The sequence below is a fragment of the Curcuma longa genome, chromosome 4 (genome assembly GCF_044706935.1).
Source record: "Curcuma longa cultivar G26 ecotype Majalengka, Jawa Barat chromosome 4, ITB_CL_G26_1.1, whole genome shotgun sequence".
NCBI classification, from domain to species: domain Eukaryota; kingdom Viridiplantae; phylum Streptophyta; class Magnoliopsida; order Zingiberales; family Zingiberaceae; genus Curcuma; species Curcuma longa.
In genome coordinates, this window is record NC_133864.1 from 12,631,007 (window position 1) to 12,651,284 (window position 20,278).

The window sequence follows — 20,278 nt, forward strand, 5'->3', positions numbered from 1 at the left end:
ATCATTTTTGGAGTGATTCCCGTTTGATTTGTTGAGGCATTGTTTTTCATCTTTTGTTCAGACCTGCAATTAGTTTTAAAACCATAGCCGTTTTATTTTCGGATGAGAACAATTTTAGGAATGCCAACCAAATTTTTCAAGACGATTACGATTTAGGTTTCGGTTCACAGTTCTTTATGGAATAGTTAATTATTTATGTGTTAAATTTTCTATTTCATTGTTTAAAAGTTGTATTTTTTTTAACTTCGTTTAATTATTAATATTTAAGTTTTAAAAAATTGAAAGTCAAAATAGATCTACAAGAATAATTAGTTGTTTTAAGTTAGTAATACCACCGATGAAATTTGAATAAAAATTTTTAAAGTATTTAATATTAATTTGTTCCAACAAAAATCAATATCTTTTCTAACTTATAAGACTGATCAAATCATTTAAAGCAATGACTACTACGTGACCAATTATACAAAATTTGACATTATTCAAAATTTTACTTTGTCATCTTAATTTTATTGATTATTTAAAATTGAAAATAAATAATTTGTTGTCCTCTCATTAATCTTGCTTGATGAGCTTATTTGCTATAATTTTTTTTGACAATGAACATATAAAACTTTATCATTATCATTAGAATTTAGATTTTATATGCATTAACAGTGCTAATTTATTTTGTCCATTACACTATTCCAATTCATATTGTGAGAAACAATAATGATATGATCGGTTAAAAAATCAATTTCTAATAAATTTGCTATTAATTCAGATACAGTAAATATTAAAGGTATACATTAAAATCTCTAAATAAGTTTTGTTACATAATAAAATTAAACCAAATAACATAAATTATATTTTATTCTGTGACTTTAATTATATAATTACTAAATAATCACATAATCAAAATTATACATAATAACTCACCAAACAACTGAATGTAAAAATGATATACTAGAAGGGTTAGGATTTTGACAAAGTCGAACAATATCCTCTTCCGTTGTAATGGAAGTTTTTTGATTTACCTCTTCACAGATGATCGTAAGATCAACCGTATAGAACCGCTGAATGGTAGATTCCATTTTTTATAAAAAAAAATATATATACTATGCATGATTTGCTAATTGGGCTCAGTACTATGTGCATCTCCTCGCTGTTCCCTTCCAAAATGCAGTGGCCAAAATGGCCCCAGCACAAGGACAACTAAAGGAGCGTGGTTTTACTTTAAGACGAAGTAAGCGGCCCACTGAAACATTAGAATATGCGCACCGCAATTATTGTTGTAAACGGAGACGAAGGAAATCCAAATTAGCTTAAAAGCCCCGCTTCCACCCTCACTTCCACGAGGATAGAAGCAAGCAAGCAAACCCTTCTCAGGAATCGGGAAGAGCGGTGGTGGATTTCGCATGGCGATGACGACGCCTGACAACCATCCCGACGGCGGCGGCCACCATCAGCGCCCGCACCATACGCCCGACCATCGGAGGCAGCGCCACTACCTCGGCCAGCCCGTCGCCACCCCTTCCTCCTCCTCTTCCTCCGCTGCCTCCTTCAAGGGTTGCTGCTGCTGCCTCTTCCTACTCCTCACCTTCCTCGCCCTCCTCGCCGTCGCCATCGCTCTCGTCATCGTCCTCGTCCTCAAGCCCAAGAAGCCCCAGTTCGACCTCCAGCAGGTGGCCGTGCAGTACCTCCTCGTCGCCCCCACCGCCTCCCCTTCTGCCCCCGGTTTCTCCGCCGGAGGGAACCTCCCCGCGGCCTACCTCTCTCTCAACATCTCGCTGCTCTTCATCGCGGACAACCCCAACAAGGTGGGAATCCGGTACGAGGCGGCGGCGCTCGATGTGATGTACCGCGGCGTGCCGCTCGGCGTGGCGACGGTGCCGGGCTTCGAGCAGCCCGCGCACAGCAGCCGCCTCGTCCAGACCCGCGTCGCCGTCGACCGCTTCAACGTGCTCCAGGCAGACGCGCTCAACCTCATCCGCGACGCCGCGATCAACGACCGCGTCGACCTTCGCCTCACCGGCGACGTCGCCGCCAAGATCCTTCTCCTCGGCATATCCACCCCTAGGGTTCAGGTGACCGAATCGTTATTTTCCTTCGTCTTTTCCCCCAATTAAGAATAACCACAAATATCCATCAGAGGGAAACTAAATCAGACTTTTTTATTCGAATAATAAAAAGGCGTCGGTGGATTGCGCAATCGTGATCAGCCCCAGAAAGCAATCACTCACCTACAAGCAGTGCGGTGTCGACGGATTAAATTTGTAAATCATAAACAGAAAAGACGAGTTCAGTTAGCTTAAAGACGAAGCAAAGTGGCAGCGGGAGCTGTGGAAAAAAAAGCTACCACTGGCACTAATGCAATGCAGCCCACAGAAGTGCTCATTTCCCCTTATTTTTTTTCTGGGGAGAGTAAGGAAACATAAACCGGTAGAACTGCAGCTTTTCCCAACACTATTTGTTCTCTGCTTTTGCTGACCATTTGCCACTTTCAAATCCAGAAGTGATTTGGTGTGTTAACTCTACGCTGCAAGTGTTTTGATTTTGGTGATGTTAGGAGTCATGATGATTTCATTTTTCGTCTGCCACAAGAAGATATGTGGCATCGAGTCATAACTGTAGTGTTTTGCTAAACTAATGTGCCAAGCAAAGCTTTGTTTTGTTTAGTGTAATCTTGGGATAAGTCAGCGGGAAGGGAAGCATGCGCTCTCTAGTCTCCTGGCTTAGATTTCAATAGGCAGGAGTATTTTGAAACAAAATGCAAAATATTAGGGCATTTTGAAAACAGAGAAGCATGCGCTCTCTAGCATCCTGGCCCAACATTAATAAAACGAGGGAGCGTTCTGTTTGAATGATTGTTGCATACCCGATCCGACATCTCGACCATTATCGGGTTGAGATAGACGGATCATGTGGTACCAAGCGAGACACCGCATCCCGACACGTTTCACCTAACCCCACTTCTACACCGGATCTCACCGAGCCAAGACACGCTCCATCTGTCACATCGAACTTTGGGGGCGCAACGTGTACACGGGCCACAGCCCATTCCGAAGCCAATCGCCAATTCGCCGTTGCTCTTTCTCAACCACATCTTACTCACGCGCTTCTCGCGTGCGTCGGCATCCCGCCTTCCCCTTCCGCCAATCACACGGCTAGAAGCGGCTTCCATTCCATCCCCACGTCCCTCACCGAACTCCTCCCAACCGTCCGATTCGCCCATTGCCTTATATTTACTCGGTCTTTCTCATATCCCCCCCCCCCTCTCTCTCTGCTCTTGAAAGTCGAAACAATGGAAGGAGGCCGCGCCCTTCTCTTTCACTGTGCCGCCTCGGCCTTCTTCCTCCTCTCCGCCATCGTACTCTACCTCAACTGCGCCGCTGGCACAGGAAACCACCCGCTCCTCCTCGCCTCGGCTTGCTTTGCCGTCGTCTCTGCCCTGCTCGCCTGGTTGCGCCTCCTCCGAATCCGATCCTCCCGCAAGGGTCTCCCCGTCCGATGGTCTATCGGTGCTTCAGAAGATACCTCGAGAAAATTCTCCCGTAAGTGCGGGAAGGTCGCCCGAGAGGGGGTGGTTCTATTCGGCAATGGAGATGTGTACGAAGGGGAGTTATCCAGGGGGCGGTGCCATGGGAGCGGGGTATATTACTTCTACGCGAAGGGGAGGTACGAGGGAGATTGGGTCGACGGGAAGTACGAGGGGCACGGGATCGAGAGCTGGGCGCGTGGGAGCCAGTACCTCGGGCAGTACCGGCAGGGGATGCGGCACGGCTTCGGGACGTACCGGTTCTACGAGGGGGACAGCTATTCCGGAGAGTGGGTTGGCGGCCAGAGCCACGGATGCGGCGTGCAAAGCTGCTCTGACGATAGTTTCTACGCGGGCGAGTTCAAGGGCGGCGTCAAGCACGGCCTTGGCCGATATCGGTTCAGGTGACAAATTAGTCTCTTTGATATGCTCTCCGTTCTGCTACTTGGATTAATAGTGACGGATAGAACCCTACTTTTGCTGCTCCTATTAAAAAATAAAGGTCCAAATGTTTTTTGTTGTTTGCCTCGGCGCTGTCGAATTCGATCTTAAATGCTTTTGAGGACCTGGCTTCAGCTTGTCACCTGTGCCCGATGAATGAGTTCTGTTAGGGTTTTTTTCTGTCTGAAGTTAATGATCTCAGAAATAATGCATAATATGCAAACTAGGCTGCCAATCTCATGTCTTTTAATTTGGTTTGCCCTCTTTACCGAACAAAATTTTTGCCTTTCATACTGGTGTTCTCACGAGTTATTCTTGGCCTTTTATACTTGTCTAGTACATGTTTGATCGATTTCCGTTATCCATGATTGGTGATTGAACTGGTGCCTTGCAGGAATGGTGATGAGTACAGCGGCGAATACTTTGGCGACAAAATCCACGGATTTGGGGTTTACAAATTTGCCAATGGCCACCGCTACGAGGGCTCATGGCACGAGGGCAGGAGGCAGGGCTTCGGAACCTACACATTTTGGAACGGTGAGGCAAGATCTGGTGAGTGGGACAATGGCACTTTAAGGAACAGGCTCCAAGCTTCAGATCCTGCAATCAAACGAGCTGTTGAGGTATGCATCTCGATCCATCATCGATTGACAAAAGGAAAAAAAAAGAAGAAGCACATTGTTTTATTCTCATCGAATTGAATCATCTTCATTGGTTTAGGCCGCAAAGAAACTCGCAGAAGATGCAGCTAAAATTCCTCAAATGGAGGAGCAAGTTAGAAAGACCGTCTCAGCCGCAAACAAAGCTGCCATAGTTGCTCGAGTCATCGCCATGAGGGCCGTTCAGAACCAGAAGGAAGGCAAATTCTGCGACATTAACGTGTGAGTTTACACTTAGTGCATTTTGTCAGAACATGCTAAACGCCCCTGGGAGTCATTGGTGGCGATCAGTTGTCAATACATACAACTGTCCGACATCAATGGAGAACATTAGATAGAAATCTAGAAGAAGCTGACACCAAGTGTTAGGAATCTTGCTTATAAATCCAACACTTCCAGGGCTTGTACTGCGTAGAAATTTTCATTATCAAAGATTTGCAAAGCAAAGCCAAAACTTCCTTCATGCTTTTGATTTGTATTTGAAACATGCCACTGTTGCTGTCGACAAGCTCCACCTACTCCCACCTGCAGTCCACTAAGTTCTAGATAAAGAATGCAATCGACCGGTGGAGTATTCGTCCATGCTTATGCAAGCCCATTGACCTTGTTGGGTTTTTGAAATGGTCGAGCGTTTTAAAGTATGCACTTCTATTTGAAAATTCTCCCATCCATATGATTGACCTGCTTCTTCTCCCAGTGAAAAGTAATGCTGTTGAGTGATTTGATCTCGATTTGTCCTGGCTATATCGTCGCGTTCTGCTGGCGATTAAACAGGAAGATATCAAGTGCCAGGAAAGATTTCGATTGGCTTCTTTTTACCAATTTCATCATGGCAAGTTAGTGCTTCGTGGCAACTTGACGCAGACTTTTCTTCTCGTAGATGTGGATCTAATGTTTACTTACTATGTTTGAAACTGATCCATTTGCATGCATTCCTGTGTGGCAAATATATCCATTATTTGGACTCCAGCTAAACTAACAACGTCACGTAGCTTTCAAATGATGCATGTGTTTTGATTGTGTGATCGGTTTCATAATCTGTTCCAATTGATTGCTGCTTTATTGGTCCCCGGGAGCCTTTCCTTTTGACTCTTAACTAGAAAAATGCTTTCGGCTGAAATAAAAATGGCACGAAATAATTCAAAATCTTAGTCTTATGCGTCGAGCTTAATGATCACGTCCTGAATCATAAAAAACTAACACTCATCTTTACGCAAGGAGTAGCGTGCGTTGAATGGCCATCTGACAAAACTTAAGAAAAGGATTAATAGTTCTTATCCAGGAAAATGATTAATAAAGACAAACCCATTCAAAAAGACACAACTAAGTAGCACAAAAATATTAGTGGTTTTCAATCACACATCAAGCGAAAGTTTTAATTTCTTGAGAAACAAGAAATCATTTTTCAGGAACAAGACGAGAGCATGCTTATCTCTTTGAATAATACAGAAAAATCCTGAAAGAGATCTTCCCCTGCAATCATCCAATCGAGAGACATGATAAGATTGGAAATGATTTCTTTCTGACAGTTTATTAATAAAAAAACAAAAAAAATTCTTCGGATTTCTAAGTGTTTGGCGAACTTTTTGCTCAAACGCATAAATTTTTTAATTGATTTGACCAACGCAGTTACCGATTTGTCTCAGCTGGAAGAGTATATTGCAATGTTAGAATCTTGTAAAAGATTATGGACTGGAAATATGATCCATAATTTAACTTCGACATTTCAACTGGACGTTTACTTAGCAGTTATCATGATAATCTTAATTATCTATCTAAAATATTATTACTTAAATCACATCATATTCTTTAAATATCCTTTTTTTTTTTTTAGATCCATTACTTAATTTCGTCTCAAATATTTAAAAAATTTTAAATTAATTAAAATCAATATATCGCTTGAAAAATTCCATAATATATTTATGTTTTATGATCTAATAAAGTAAATTGAGAGTATATTTTTAAAATTTTACATTATCAATTTAAAATTTTATTATTCTTAATTTATGTATGCTATCTATTTTCAATTGAGAGTATAAATATATTATGAGGGTTTTCAAAAATACATTGATTTTGATTTGAAAAGATTCGAAGTTCTCTAAGTTTATATTTCGTCCGAGTTCAAATGAAACTGATTGATGGACCTACGTCATTTGAAAATTTAAAAATTTAATATTTTTGAAACAAGAAAAGTCCTAAAAATCCATTAATGATATTGGCTAATAAGTATCATTGTCCAAGTCTTACAATGTGCATGATAAATTTTATCGAACCTTTAAAAATTTAAAAATCAATTTACACTATCAAATTCAGCATAAATATATTAAGGAGATTTTTAAAAGTACACGAAATTGCATGATGGACTTAGAGAGAAAGATGGGTATTTTAGAAATACGGTACGTGATTTAGATATTATGAAAGTTAAGTATGTGATTTAGATAATATCAAAATTTGCTTACGCGGCTTAGTAAAATACGGAATTTATCTTTGATTTTCTGTGGTGAATATTTTGGTTGCAAATGAATCAATCTGAACGTTAAAAATTACATGGGCTACAATGGAGGCCCATATCGGAAGCCCAAACACCTTATATTTTTGTTCACATTCTCGGCCCAAATCAACATTGTGATGAATTTACCTCGTATTTTGATAATTAATATTGTTTAGAGTTCAGATTGAGTCAAATATTGTGACGTATTTTCCTCGTATTATGTTCATCTTTTGATAATTTATTATTATTATTTTTCCTTTTTCAATTAATCAATAAATTTACGTATAAAAGAAACTGGACCTGGGGTGGAGTGGGAAAAAATATCGAATTTTCGGTATATCGCACATACCATACCGATATTTACCGTCCATATCGAAAATTTTGATATACCGAAAAATTCGGTACGGTATTATACCGTACCGAAATTTTCGATATCGGTAACGGTACGCAATTATTATTGTTCGGTATTTCGGTATAGCAACATTTTCGGTATAATATCGTACCGAAATTATCAGTATACCAAAATTTTCAATATTTTCGGTGTAATATACTGAAAATTTGGTATTTCGGTATTTCGGTATACCGAAAATACCGAAATTTTGGTATACCGAATTTTCGGTATGGTAACGATATAAATTTTTTTATACCGAAATTTTCAGTACGATATACGGTATCGTATACAAAATTCGGTATACCGTATCGAACCAGCCCTATAAAAGAACTCAACTAAACATCTCCAACCCAAAAGTAAATTGGGTAAATTGGCGAAACTTGATCTGCTGTTCGTCTTGACCACGCAAGCCGACTCAGCGTCCAGTCCACACTTCCCACGTGCACTTATCCAAAGCCTTATAAATAATCCCTTTAATTATTTTAATCTCCTCCCAAAAATAGTAAATTATTATTCGTAAAAGAAGATAATAATATTAATACTAAGAATTGTGGGTACAACGGGCCTTCGTGTAATTGAAGAAGGAAGACAATCGATAACGCAATCTGTCCAAACTTCCAATTTTAGGGTGGTCGATCGAAGGAAGGGGCATGCTAAGAGCTGTTGCTAAGCGGTCATGGAGAGGGCTCCCACGCCGCCACCGCCAGGCGACGCAGCCCTTCTGCTCCGCCGTGCTGCCTGATGGCATCGACCGAAACACCGACGCCTTTTCTCGCAACTCCGCGGCCGTTCGGGACCTCGTCTCCCAACTCAAATCCAACATCCATAAGGTTTTCTTCTCGCAGCCCCCTCAATCTCACTCCCTCTGTCTAAAATGTCCGGGGATTTGGGGGCCTTTCGCCTTCTCTAAATGGTTCATTTGATGTCGCGGCCAGGTTCTTGGCGGCGGAGGCCACCGAGCTGTCGAGAGGAATAGGAGCCGGAACAAGCTGCTTCCCAGGGAGCGGATCAACCGGATGATCGATCCTGGGTCTTCGTTTCTTGAGCTGTCTCAGGTAGTGTCGTGGAATCTGGATTAAAAGGCATGATTTTTTGGAATGCTTGACTTATTTATTGGCACGCCTCGTATAGGAAAACTGACATGGAATGACATGTTTTGACAAGCAGCGACTGGGTTGGCACTCGTTGAAGTTGCTAGCCTAATTTGGATGAATATGCTTTTTGTGATAGAGATCTGAATGCAATGCTAATAATAAATTTAAATTTTGCATCCTGCAGATATCTGAGTAAAAGCTAGTTCAGTTGTCACACTATTCCATATTTCAACAATAAGGCATTTACCTAACCATAAAATGATACCATGATAACAATCCTTTCTTGCACAGCAAAATGTTTCACCACTTCCCAGCAGATAAAATCTTTGCTGGAGCTTAGATGCCACTAAAAATTTCCCAAAGCAGCAATATTATGTGCTTACAACTCCATGACTCCAAGAGCTCCATCAAATGAGAAGAATGGCTATTTTCCATGATTCCATCCAAGAAACAGTTACCTTAAAATTGCAACTCGCTTTCAACAATTATCTCTGTTAATCAATCCATTTTAGAATTTTCAATTTGGTTTATGATCTTCTGTTAACCATTGATTTAGTCATAGAGGAACACCCTTGTTTTCAAAAGAAAGGAACCACATTTACATCCCTGTTTTTGTGCCAATTGTCGGGCATGCTTTTATATCTTCTTGAATGGAGACCAATCAGAATTGTTATATTAGATTTGTTGAGAGTTTGAATCCATAGAAAAGAAGTTTGAGATTGATAACATTCTGATTTTAGGTTAACAGAAGATGTCAACATCATTATGTAACTCTAAACATGTGAAGCCTCTAGGCATTGTACTTATTTTAACCCATTCAAGAAGACAATTGTTTTATTTGTTCTTACTGTTCCTGCAAAGATACCTGCTACCGTAGGAGATGAAATGGTATGGAGATCAAAAATTCCTTTTACATAAACCTCTACAGTGTGAACACTCTTTTCCTATAGTTTTCAGGGGTACGATTAAGTTATCTAAGAATAGAAGTTCTTGTATCCATCCACTCCGAGTATAGGAAAGCTTCTATTGCTCATAAGGTTGTCAAGCAATCTGAAATTGTGTGAGGCATGACAATTAAAGGCATTTTTAACCTCACCATATAAGAGGAATCCCCAATACAGAAACCGACCAAAGTTGCTGAACGCTAATTCTGTAAATTAAATGAAGCTGTTCTAGAAGAACTGAAAGATACATGAGGATCTGCCATAACAGGTATTGGATAGGCTGCCACTTTCACATAAAATGCCTAAATGGCACTTCTCCTTATCCTTGTTTTTGAGAACAATCTCGCTCCCTTTTTTGTTGAAAAGGAACTAATATTTTACACCTGGTATTTAGAAGACTAATGTGTATCTTTACCTCTTTCAAACATGTTTGCCTAAGTTTTCACTTTTTTAATGCGTTCATGAAGCTTGCAGGATTTGACCTATATGAAGATGCATTACCTTCAGGGGGAATTATTACTGGAATAGGACCTGTGCATGGGCGGTTGTGCATGTTTGTAGCAAATGATCCCACTGTTAAGGGCGGGACATACTACCCCATTACTGTTAAGAAGCATCTAAGAGCGCAAGAAATTGCTGCTGAATGTAAGTTGCCGTGCATATATATTGTTGACAGTGGAGGTGCTAATCTTCCAAGACAAGCAGATGTCTTTCCTGACCGGGACAACTTTGGTAGGATATTTTATAACCAAGCTAAAATGTCTGCTGACGGCATACCCCAGATTGCCCTGGTTGTAGGTTCTTGTACTGCTGGTGGTGCTTATATACCTGCAATGGCTGATGAGAGTGTTATTGTCAAAGACAATGGAACAATATTTCTAGCTGGACCTCCTCTTGTGAAGGTTTGTGTTGCCTCAAGCTTTTGTTCTGCATTTTGTTCCAATTGTGGCTTATCCCTTTTAGTAAAAGCAACTACTTTCATCGAACTTCAAGTGCATCTTAAAACCCTAGGTTATTCTGAAGGATCAATTTTCATAGGCTGCTACAGGTGAAGAGGTATCTGCCGAGGATTTGGGAGGTGCATCCTTGCATTGTAAGGTATCAGGAGTATCAGATCATTTTGCAGAAGGTAAGCCTCTGACACTTCCTAATCAATTTGGTACTGCAACCAATTTGCCTCTGCTAGACCAATTTTTTGGAATGATTTTTGTTGTGAATGCACTTTGAAATTGTCTTGTGGGATTATTGCCTTTGTTCCTTAACCAATCAGTCACCCACTTAACATTTCAGCTTCCATTAAACAATTTCTTGATTCCTTTTTCTCCTCCTTCTATATATTTTTTCCATTTTGATTTATGAAGCTAAAAGCTATTAGTTCTGAGTTTCTGATGATCTTCATGAATGCAACATGATGTAGATGAAATTCATGGCCTGACAATTGGGAGAAATATAGTTAAAAACCTACACATGGCTGGGAGATGGGCAAATAGTTCACCAAGCATCTCTTCTTTTTATAAAAATCCATTATATGATGAGAAAGAACTTACATTGATAGCACCTGTTGATCAGAAGCAGCCCTTTGATATTAGATCTGTGATTTCTCGCATTGTTGATGGAAGCGAATTTGAAGAATTCAAGAAGTTATATGGCACAGTAAGATCTTCAAAACTACTTGATTCTCATTACATTTTCTTTTGCTTTTGTAGTTCTGTGAATATAGTAATATTAACTAGATTTTACTCTAGACACTTGTGACAGGTTTCGCAAGAATCTATGGGCAACCAGTTGGAATAATTGGAAATAATGGCATATTGTTTATTGAATCTGCTTTAAAAGGATCTCATTTTATTGAGTTATGTGCACAGCGTAATATTCCTTTGATATTTCTTCAGAATATCACTGGATTTATGGTACACCCTTCTATCTTTCTTCTCATTGTATATTGTGCTACTTTAGCAACTAAACATCAGCATGTTCCAAATCACATGCTAGAATGCTAGTATTGTATTTGGTTCTGAAATAGTTCAAACTTTTGCTTGTAATTTCTCAGTTTGTAATAGTCTGAAGCCATCTTTGATGCTTAGCAATGGCAATTAAAGTATCTATCTATTCCTTTCCCAAAGTTTCATCTCCCATGCTCCCCTACATTAAAATTACGTTTTTTGCGTTCCTTAGTCATTTTTCCATTTATGTGGCATACTTGCCTAATCATTAATCTTTGGGTTCCAATTTTGATTGATTATGTGAAGAAATGGTTGAACGCATCATTTTTCCATTTATGTGGCATACCGAAAATTCGGTTCGGAATTTCGGAAAATTTCGGTACAAAGTAACAATTTTGATTGATTATGTGAAGAAATGGTTGAACGCATCACTTAGTAGAGTGATCAAAATAAACTGTTTGTTATATCTAGACATGTAGGATTTATCATAAAAGCTATTTATTTGGTGAATGTTACCTAGATATCCATCTCCAGGTATTTAGAAAATATTCTAATCAAATCTAGACATCACTTCTCATTGAGAAATTGACTTTTGAACCAACCAGTTCCATGTTAAAGAGAGCGAGAAGTGAGGATAGGATAAAACTCCACCTCTTAATCTCACATCTCTAAGTGAGGGTTCTTAAAATACAGTTAATTACTAAGAGGTTTTCCACCTAAATGCTATGGCATTTTACATGATACCGGATGCTCCTGGGCTTTATACGAAAATTTTGGTATACCGAATATACCGAATTTTCGGTATATTACCGAAAATATTGAAAATTTTGGTATACTCCCCTCTAGTGATGTTGAACCTGATGTGCATGTGAAAGGGTGGGAGTCAATCCCTCCCCTCTAGTGATGTTGAACCTGATGTGCATGTGAAAGGGTGGGAGACGAGGAGAGTATAAGAAGCTCCAACTCTTAATCCCATATCTCCAAATAAGAGTTCCAAATACCAAGAGGTCCCTACCTAAGTCCTTACTATGGGTTATATTGGGCTCCCTCTTGAGCTCTCTCATTACCATCCCCTTTGTTTGGCTATTGTGCATTTGAATAGGCATAGGGAAGTAGAGAGAGGTAGAGTTTAAAAAGCAACAAAATTCTCCATCGTTAATGCACTCCTATCCTTGGTTTGCCTTCTGTTGCAATCAGCTACATTCTTATGCGCTGTATGTTATATCACCTGATGAGAGCTTTATTCTAGCATTGGAAAAATTAATGGGGAGCCTGAATGCTTGCAACACTAAAAAAATATATCTTTCCTTCATAGCTTGGTCCTTGTCGATGTGCAGAAAATGCCATCATGATCAACCATATCATATTCTGCAGGTTTCGTTCACATGCACATTTCAAGTGTGTTATAGGTACTTGCATAGTAAGAGTGGTGATCAAGAATGTGCTGGTAAATAAATTGTGCTCAATCTGAATATTTCATTGTCCTGCTAGTTTTTGTGTGTGATGCCAGTGACTCATGTTGCTCACACATATGTTATGTGATTATTTGCCAATCCTGTCTTGACACATTTTTTATCTTCAAAAGAATTTGGTTACCTAACATGCTGCTAGTTCGATTTTTTAAAGAATCTTATATGATGAATGGATCCTATTATATAATGTTTACCATTAATATGTGCTGGTGGGCAGGTTGGATCAAAGTCCGAGGCAAATGGTATTGCTAAAGCTGGAGCCAAAATGGTTATGGCTGTTTCCTGTGTAAAGGTCTCTTCTATTTCCATTTCTCTTATATTGGATATTCTATATTCTTCCTAACAAGGCTGTGTTTGTAAATATTGACCACCATAGATAGTTAGATGGATACACTCAAATTTTTGAGCGGTGATCTGCTTTTGTCCGCTTAGAACTTATGTTTCCTGGATACTGAACCTACTTGTAATACTCACCATTTTTGTGTTCAAGTTGCACTAGTTAACAGTACCTAACGAATTTAGATTTTAGTCGGAGTCTGAGGATGTATACTCAATTTTTGGATGGCTGATTTCATGTTGTGCATTTGAACTATGAAAATATAACAACAAAGATGTACATTGAACTCTGTGTGCAGCTATATCACTACTAATAATTCTTAAATCTTTTACCACTTTTTAAATTGTAGAATTATGTGTTGTCTCGCTATATCCTTCATACCTTCAACTCTAATTGGTTCATTTAAAGTTAATTAATGTGCCTCAATTTATAACTATGATGAGGAATTGTCCATTCTGTTTTCTTGATGTGTAAGTAGGTAAAAACTTGCTTCTCTTGTACCCAACCACATGATGCCCTCATCATTCAAGGAGTCGACCATAGTTGAATATTATATTGTACCTCTACAGTACTTGCACGAAAGATTACATTAATGCTTGTTCACCAGGAAGAAACCATGTTAATCCCCAACACTTAGGATTGGCTACATGGATCTTATCCCAATACTTCAATCTACACTAGATATACTATTATCATTATTGAAATCTCTACCTCATATAGCTCCAATCCTAATCTATTTGACTTGTCTAACTATAAAATCCTTGATCATCTTTGAATATGTCCAAGCATCTTAATATATTTTTTCTCATTTGATAATCTATTTTAGCTACATCCAATTTCTCTAAGATAATGAACGCTATCTTTATAGGTTTTTCTACATATTATTTCTAAATTGCTTGATACTATAATACATAAAGTGTGGTGAATTGTATCGAAAGTGTTATAATTTTCCTTTTAGCCTTATCCAACACAAATTGAATCAATTATTTGTATGTTTGATGCTTGTTTAGGATATTTATTGATGATTTATAGCAGGTTGTCTTATACTGAGTGGTAAGCAGCTGCTATATAAAGACCAGAGTATCTAGTTGTTGATATAACTGGGCTATTCCAATTGTTTTCAAGATATATGGTTTTGCTTCCGAATTATGACTCTTCCATTTTATACTTCACAAGGAAGACAGATTTTGCTGATCAAATAGTTTTTTCTTGTGGAAAAATTTTGTAGGTTCCTAAGATAACAATAATTATTGGTGGAAGTTTTGGTGCTGGGAATTATGGAATGTGCGGACGAGCATACAGTCCCAACTTCTTGTTTCTATGGCCTACTGCGAAGATATCTGTGATGGGTGGCATTCAGGTAGCAGATAACTCCTTTACCTGTATACCTTACAAATGAACTATGTGGAATATTTCTTGTATAAACATATTAGCACTGGGAGGACAATTCTTTATTTATTTTATACTATTCCTACGAAATTCATTTAGAATGGCTTGTCTTATTCTATTCCATAATCAAATTAAATTGTGCATGTTTCTATTCCTTTCATATATTTTATTGAAATTTTTGTTCTAGTCCTTGTCAATTCTTCATCAATCAAACACACTATAAATACTCTATTATCAGGCACCTAACCTTGATAACCTTGCTGCACTTTCGTTGTTGTTTACCTCCTCAGGCTGCTGGTGTTCTTGCCCAAATTGAGAAGAGCAACAAGAAAAAACAAGGAATTGAGGTAATTGTTAATTTTTTATTCCAGCATCATATACAAGTTGAAGACATTTTTCTGAGCAAGGAAAGGGGAAGGTAGAAAGGTGGTAATATAGAGCACAAAATGCTCTCCTACCATATATATTGCAGCACGCTTCTTTATCTTCTCTCCCGATATCATTCTACCAAATTACATTTAGTTGGTTCAATATCTGCGCCCTTTTTTTTACCCAAATAAACACAACCTAAGGAAATTCTCTTTGAAGTAGATGATTGATATTTTTCTTTTTTAATTTTTTTTTATTTTCCCTCTTTTTTCCTGTTGAATGCAGTGGACCGAGGAAGAAGAGGAGAAATTTAAGAGCAAAGTTGTAGAAGCTTATGACAAAGAAGGAAGCCCCTATTTCTCCACGGCAAGGCTGTGGGATGATGGCATCATTGACCCCTCCGACACTAGAAAGGTCATTGGCCTCTGTCTTTCTGCTTCAACTAAGCCTGTCCCTCAGGATACCAAATATGGTGTCTTCCGAATGTGACCATAAATAATGTTTTATGAATGACCAAATGTACAATCATTTGTCTTGGAATAAATGAACTGTTCTATCTTATTTTATTTATTTGTTTTGAATTTTGATATTCTTAAAATGTCTTCCGGACTTTGAAGTTTATTGGGATTGGGATTAAAAGGTCATCCATCTTAGAATTTGTAGTTATTTACATATTTAAATGTTGCTGTGTCATCTTTGAATTTCAAAGCAGTTTTATCGCCAGATGTTGATGATCCACCATTTCATTCTCTCACGACTTTGGAAGTAGAGCTGGCAAAAATTTCAAAGCATGAAGATGAAAATGGAACTTCTGTCGAAGTCAGATAAATATTGACTCTTCTGCCTCCACCAAATCAAATAATGCTAAAGAGATCAGCTACGTCCCCGGGGCAATGGTGCAACGGTAGATGCATCCGGGTTGTAACTCAGGGACCCGCGGTTTGATCCCCAGCTACGACGTATTTGTAGGAATTTTCCTCCAAATGGGGAACGCAATCAAAGGATGCTGGGCATCTGGATTGCCCGCCGCCGCCATATGGGCTTCCCGATTTATCCTGGTGGTCGGTGGAAAACTTCCGTGAAAACCGGACGAACCACCCCAGAGATGTGGCTACTGGGATTATCATTTTTTTGCTAAAGAGATCAGCTACACAAGCTTTGGAACTCAATCTCCAGAAGGATTGGATGAACCAGCTATTTCCGCATTAAAGCAGAGGGTAAGTGTGGTAGTGATAGCAGTTTCTTCTCTAGAATCTGAACTTGATAGGACATAACAAGAGCTTGAAATGGTGCAGATAAAGGAAAAGGAAGCCAGAGACAAGATGGTGGTAGTGCCCATGTTGTTGCAACAAAGAACTGAGGAACTAGGTCAAGCTATATCAGCTTCACTGATGACACAACAACAACTACAAAAGGTCGAAGGAGTCTGATGACACAACAACAACTACAAAAGGTCGAAGGAGTGGAGCTAGCAGAAACCTCTGCAAACTCCACATGGAGCAAATTACAGGTAGCTTTGAAGGAAAAAGCAGCAGCCAAAGAATCAGAGCAGGCATTAGCAGCAGTACTGAAAGCTCTGCAGGAGAGTGAACAGGCTGCGAAAATGAGGGTCTTCGACTCCGAAGGTGATCCTTATTCCACCAGATCAATACTTCACTCTCAGCAAAAGAGTCCATGAAGCTGTGGAACTTGCACATAATAGACTAGCGGCTGCTCTTGCACAGATTGATGAGGCCAAGATATAGCAAATAAGTAGTCTAGAGAGATTGAAGGAAGCATATAGAGAATTGGAACAGCGTAAAGAACTCAAGGTTGCGACTGAGAAGGCAAACAAGGCTTAGGAAGAAAAATTGGATGTAGAACCGGAACTGAGAAAATGGAGGGCCAAATGATGCAGTTAAAGCTTCATCGAGTCCCCTAGGAAGTCCACAATGTAACGATCCGGCCCGTTCGTTCGTGGAAATTTTATTTATTTCGATCCTTATTTTTCTGTAGGTCATGGGCCGTCGACCATCGACCGTGCCGTTACCTACTAGGAACTTTCCATCCATGTCCAGTGGATTTTTGCCTTCCTCAGATTCGAACTCTAGACCTGCAGACTAAAGTACTAAAGTTCTTTGAATCTGGTAATCAAGTGAGAAGCGCTTTTTTATTGTAACGACCTGGCTCGTCCGTCCGTGGGAATTCTACTTATCCCGACTCCTATTTTTCTGTAGGTCATGGGCCGTTTACCATCGACCGTGCCGTTACCTACTAGGATTTTCCACCCCTACCTAGTGAGTTTTTACTTTTTCTAGATTCGAACTCTAGACCTGCAGGCTAAAGTACTAAAGTTCCTTGAATCTGATAACCAAGTGAGAACTGCCTACAGGTCTAGAATTCTGGAGAAGGCAAAAATCCACTGGGCAGAGGTAGAAAGTCCTAGTAGGTAACGGCACGATCGATGGTCGATGGCCCATGACCCATAGAAAAATAGGGATCAGGATAAATAGAATTCTCACGAGCAGACGGACTGGGTTGTTACACACAATGATGAACTCAAAAGCATTACTAAGGAAGAAAAGGATGATGTAGTTCATGCTAGGCTACGAGAGATTGAACCTGCAGGTGTGGTAGTTAACAAGGAGAAATCATTCTTTCCAGAATTGGTTCATCTCTCGTCCAAGAAAATGTTGATAATTGATCCAAAATGATTATGGAGTTAATGGGTTGATGATGTGGCAATTAGTGGTAGTAGTGGTTAGAAGAAAAGTGTCTAGGTTCAATGTATCTTCATTAGTTGAGTTAGTGGGGTATATTTATGGAGTTAATGGGTTTAATGTATTATGTAAGTAGCTTATAAATATGCTACGTATGATGAATGAATTAATTAGAGAAAAATTATTATTGTGTAATCTCCGTGTCTATTTTCTCCTCCTATTATCTTCCTCCTTAATTTCTCTAACAGTGGTATCAGAGCGCGAGGTTTCGACGTGTCCTAGTTGCTTGCAATGGCGATTAATGGAGTTTCTCAACCTCTCATCCCCATTTTCAAAGGCGAGTGCTATGAATTTTGGAGCATCAAAATGAAGACTCTATTTAGATCTCAAGATCTTTGGGATTTAGTAGAGAAAGGTTTTGACGACGAGGATGCCGATGAAAGTCGATTAAAGGAGAACAGAAAGAAGGATTCAAAAGCATTGTTCATCCTTCAACAAGCAGTACATGAGACGATTTTCTCCAGAATTGCAACTGCCTCATTTTCCAAAGAAGCATGGGAAATACTGCAGAAAGAATTCCAAGGCTCCTCTCGAGTGATAGCAGTCAAACTCCAGACTCTCAGAAGTGAATTTGAGGCCTTGCTTATGAAGGGTAATGAAACTTTACAAGATTTTTTATCTAGAGTAATTTCGATCGTTAGTCAAATGAGATCTTATGGAGAAAATATTACTGATGCAATTATTGTTTCGAAAGTTTTGCGAAGTTTGACTCCGAAATATGATTACATAGTAACTGCGATTGAGGAGGCTAAAGATCTTTCGATTTTCTCTTTTGATGAACTAATGGGTTCTTTGCAAGCTCATGAGGCAAGGCGAAATCGATCAGTTGAGAAGAATGATGAAAAGGCATTTCAAGTGAAGGGGGAGATAGAAAAAAAGAAGACTTCGCTGGCAGAGGTCGTGGAAGAGGAGGCTTTCGTGGTAGAGGACGTGGCAGAGGAAGAAGTAATTTTGATAGACAAGTCAACGGGGATCAGAAATGGAACAAAAATTCTATTCAGTGTTATGGTTGCAAAAGATTTGGGCATATAAAGGCAAATTGCAGAAATAGCTCACAAGCAAATTATGTGCAAGAAGGAAATGAAGAAAGTAAGTTATTTATGGTTCATTCTAATTCTAATGAAGTTCAAAACGATATTTGATTTTTGGATAGTGGATGTTCGAATCACATGACTGGCAATAAGTCATTATTTAAAGAGCTTGATGAATCTCAGAAGATGCTAGTAAGACTTGGAGATAATAAGCAAATACAAGTCGAAGGCAAAGGCACTATTGCCGTGGAGACTAGCAATGGTAAAGTGAAATTACTTTACAATGTTTATTTTGTTCCTAATTTGGCACATAGTTTGTTAAGTGTTGGACAATTGATGATGGGTGGATATGCAATTTTATTTGATAATGGAGCTTGTGTTATTACTGACAAAGATTCAGGGCAGTCTATTGTCAATGTGCAAATGACAGAAAATAAGATGTTTCCACTTAAAATATCTAATGTGGGAAACCAAGCTCTTATTGCCAGTGAAGATAATGAATCCAAGATGTGGCATCTGAGATATGGGCATCTCAACATCAAAGGAATGCAGTTGTTAAATCAGAAAGGTATGGTTTTTGGATTACCGCAAATTAGTACTCTTGGTTTATGTGAAGGATGTGTTTATGGAAAACAAACAAGGAAGTCTTTTCCAATTGGGCAATCATGGAGAGCTTCTGAATGTCTTGAATTAATTCATGCTGATTTATGCGGGCCTATGAAAACTACATCACTTGGTGGGAGTAAATATTTTTTGATGTTTACTGATGATTTTAGTCGAATGAGTTGGGTTTATTTTTTAGCAAACAAATCAGAGACTTTTGAGAATTTCAGAAAATTCAAGGCGCTTGTGGAAAATCAAAAGGGTTCTTTAATAAAAACTCTTCGTACAGATCGAGGAGGTGAGTTTTTATCTAAAGAATTTAATCTTTTTTGTGAAGAACATGGTATTCACAGGGAATTGACGACACCTTATACACCGGAGCAAAATGGTGTCGCCGAGCGAAAAAATCGAACAGTTATAGAAATGGCTAGAAGTTTGCTGAATATCAGAGGGCTTCCAAATCTTTTCTGGGCTGAAGCAGTGGCCACATCAGTTTATTTGCTGAATATTTCTCCAACAAGGGCAGTCTTAAATCAAACACCATATGAAGCATGGCGAGGTAGAAAACCATCGGTAAATCATTTAAGAATTTTTGGATGTATTGCATATGCTTTGGTAAATTCTCAATTTCGTCATAAACTTGAGAATAAATCTGAAAAATGCATTTTTGTTGGATATTGCAATCAATCCAAAGCATATCGATTATATAATCCTGTTAGTGGCAAATTAATTATAAGAAGAGATGTAGATTTTGATGAAAATTCAAGTTGGAAGTGGAATACAGAAGGTGAAGAGACTCAAGTTCATATCCCAATAGAGAACAGAACTCCAACAACTGAAG

The 20,278-nt window shown here is 39.0% G+C and overlaps 3 protein-coding genes across 3 annotated transcripts; all 3 read left to right on the top strand.

Moving 5' to 3' along the window:
• Window positions 1-1,375: 1,375 nt before the first annotated feature.
• LOC141826184 (uncharacterized) lies at window positions 1,376-2,687 on the top strand. Its single transcript, XM_074713430.1, has 2 exons — window positions 1,376-2,063; window positions 2,170-2,687. Exons 1-2 carry the CDS (start codon window positions 1,395-1,397, stop codon window positions 2,254-2,256), a joined length of 756 nt encoding a protein of 251 aa, XP_074569531.1. The 5' UTR covers window positions 1,376-1,394; the 3' UTR covers window positions 2,257-2,687.
• A 564-nt stretch (window positions 2,688-3,251) lies between these two features.
• Window positions 3,252-5,273, top strand: LOC141826183 (uncharacterized). The gene is made up of 3 exons (XM_074713429.1): window positions 3,252-3,918; window positions 4,350-4,578; window positions 4,676-5,273. The coding sequence occupies exons 1-3, from the start codon at window positions 3,281-3,283 to the stop codon at window positions 4,838-4,840; spliced, it is 1,032 nt and encodes a 343-aa protein (XP_074569530.1). The 5' UTR covers window positions 3,252-3,280; the 3' UTR covers window positions 4,841-5,273.
• A 2,821-nt stretch (window positions 5,274-8,094) lies between these two features.
• LOC141828651 (methylcrotonoyl-CoA carboxylase beta chain, mitochondrial) lies at window positions 8,095-15,610 on the top strand. The gene is made up of 10 exons (XM_074716107.1): window positions 8,095-8,326; window positions 8,432-8,551; window positions 10,002-10,436; window positions 10,573-10,663; window positions 10,952-11,187; window positions 11,280-11,444; window positions 13,167-13,241; window positions 14,515-14,646; window positions 14,966-15,022; window positions 15,330-15,610. Exons 1-10 carry the CDS (start codon window positions 8,147-8,149, stop codon window positions 15,531-15,533), a joined length of 1,695 nt encoding a protein of 564 aa, XP_074572208.1. The 5' UTR covers window positions 8,095-8,146; the 3' UTR covers window positions 15,534-15,610.
• Window positions 15,611-20,278: the final 4,668 nt, after the last annotated feature.

Excerpts from the sequence above, each read along its gene's own strand:
- LOC141826184 (XM_074713430.1), top strand. The coding sequence starts at position 1,395 with ATGGCGATGACGACGCCTGACAACCATCCCGACGGCGGCGGCCACCAT. Across the intron at positions 2,064-2,169 it reads TATCCACCCCTAGGGTTCAG|GCGTCGGTGGATTGCGCAAT; the intron begins GTGACCGAATCG and ends AATAATAAAAAG.
- LOC141826183 (XM_074713429.1), top strand. The coding sequence starts at position 3,281 with ATGGAAGGAGGCCGCGCCCTTCTCTTTCACTGTGCCGCCTCGGCCTTC. Across the intron at positions 3,919-4,349 it reads CTTGGCCGATATCGGTTCAG|GAATGGTGATGAGTACAGCG; the intron begins GTGACAAATTAG and ends GGTGCCTTGCAG. Across the intron at positions 4,579-4,675 it reads CAATCAAACGAGCTGTTGAG|GCCGCAAAGAAACTCGCAGA; the intron begins GTATGCATCTCG and ends TCATTGGTTTAG.
- LOC141828651 (XM_074716107.1), top strand. The coding sequence starts at position 8,147 with ATGCTAAGAGCTGTTGCTAAGCGGTCATGGAGAGGGCTCCCACGCCGC. Across the intron at positions 13,242-14,514 it reads TGGCTGTTTCCTGTGTAAAG|GTTCCTAAGATAACAATAAT; the intron begins GTCTCTTCTATT and ends AAAATTTTGTAG. Across the intron at positions 15,023-15,329 it reads AGAAAAAACAAGGAATTGAG|TGGACCGAGGAAGAAGAGGA; the intron begins GTAATTGTTAAT and ends TGTTGAATGCAG.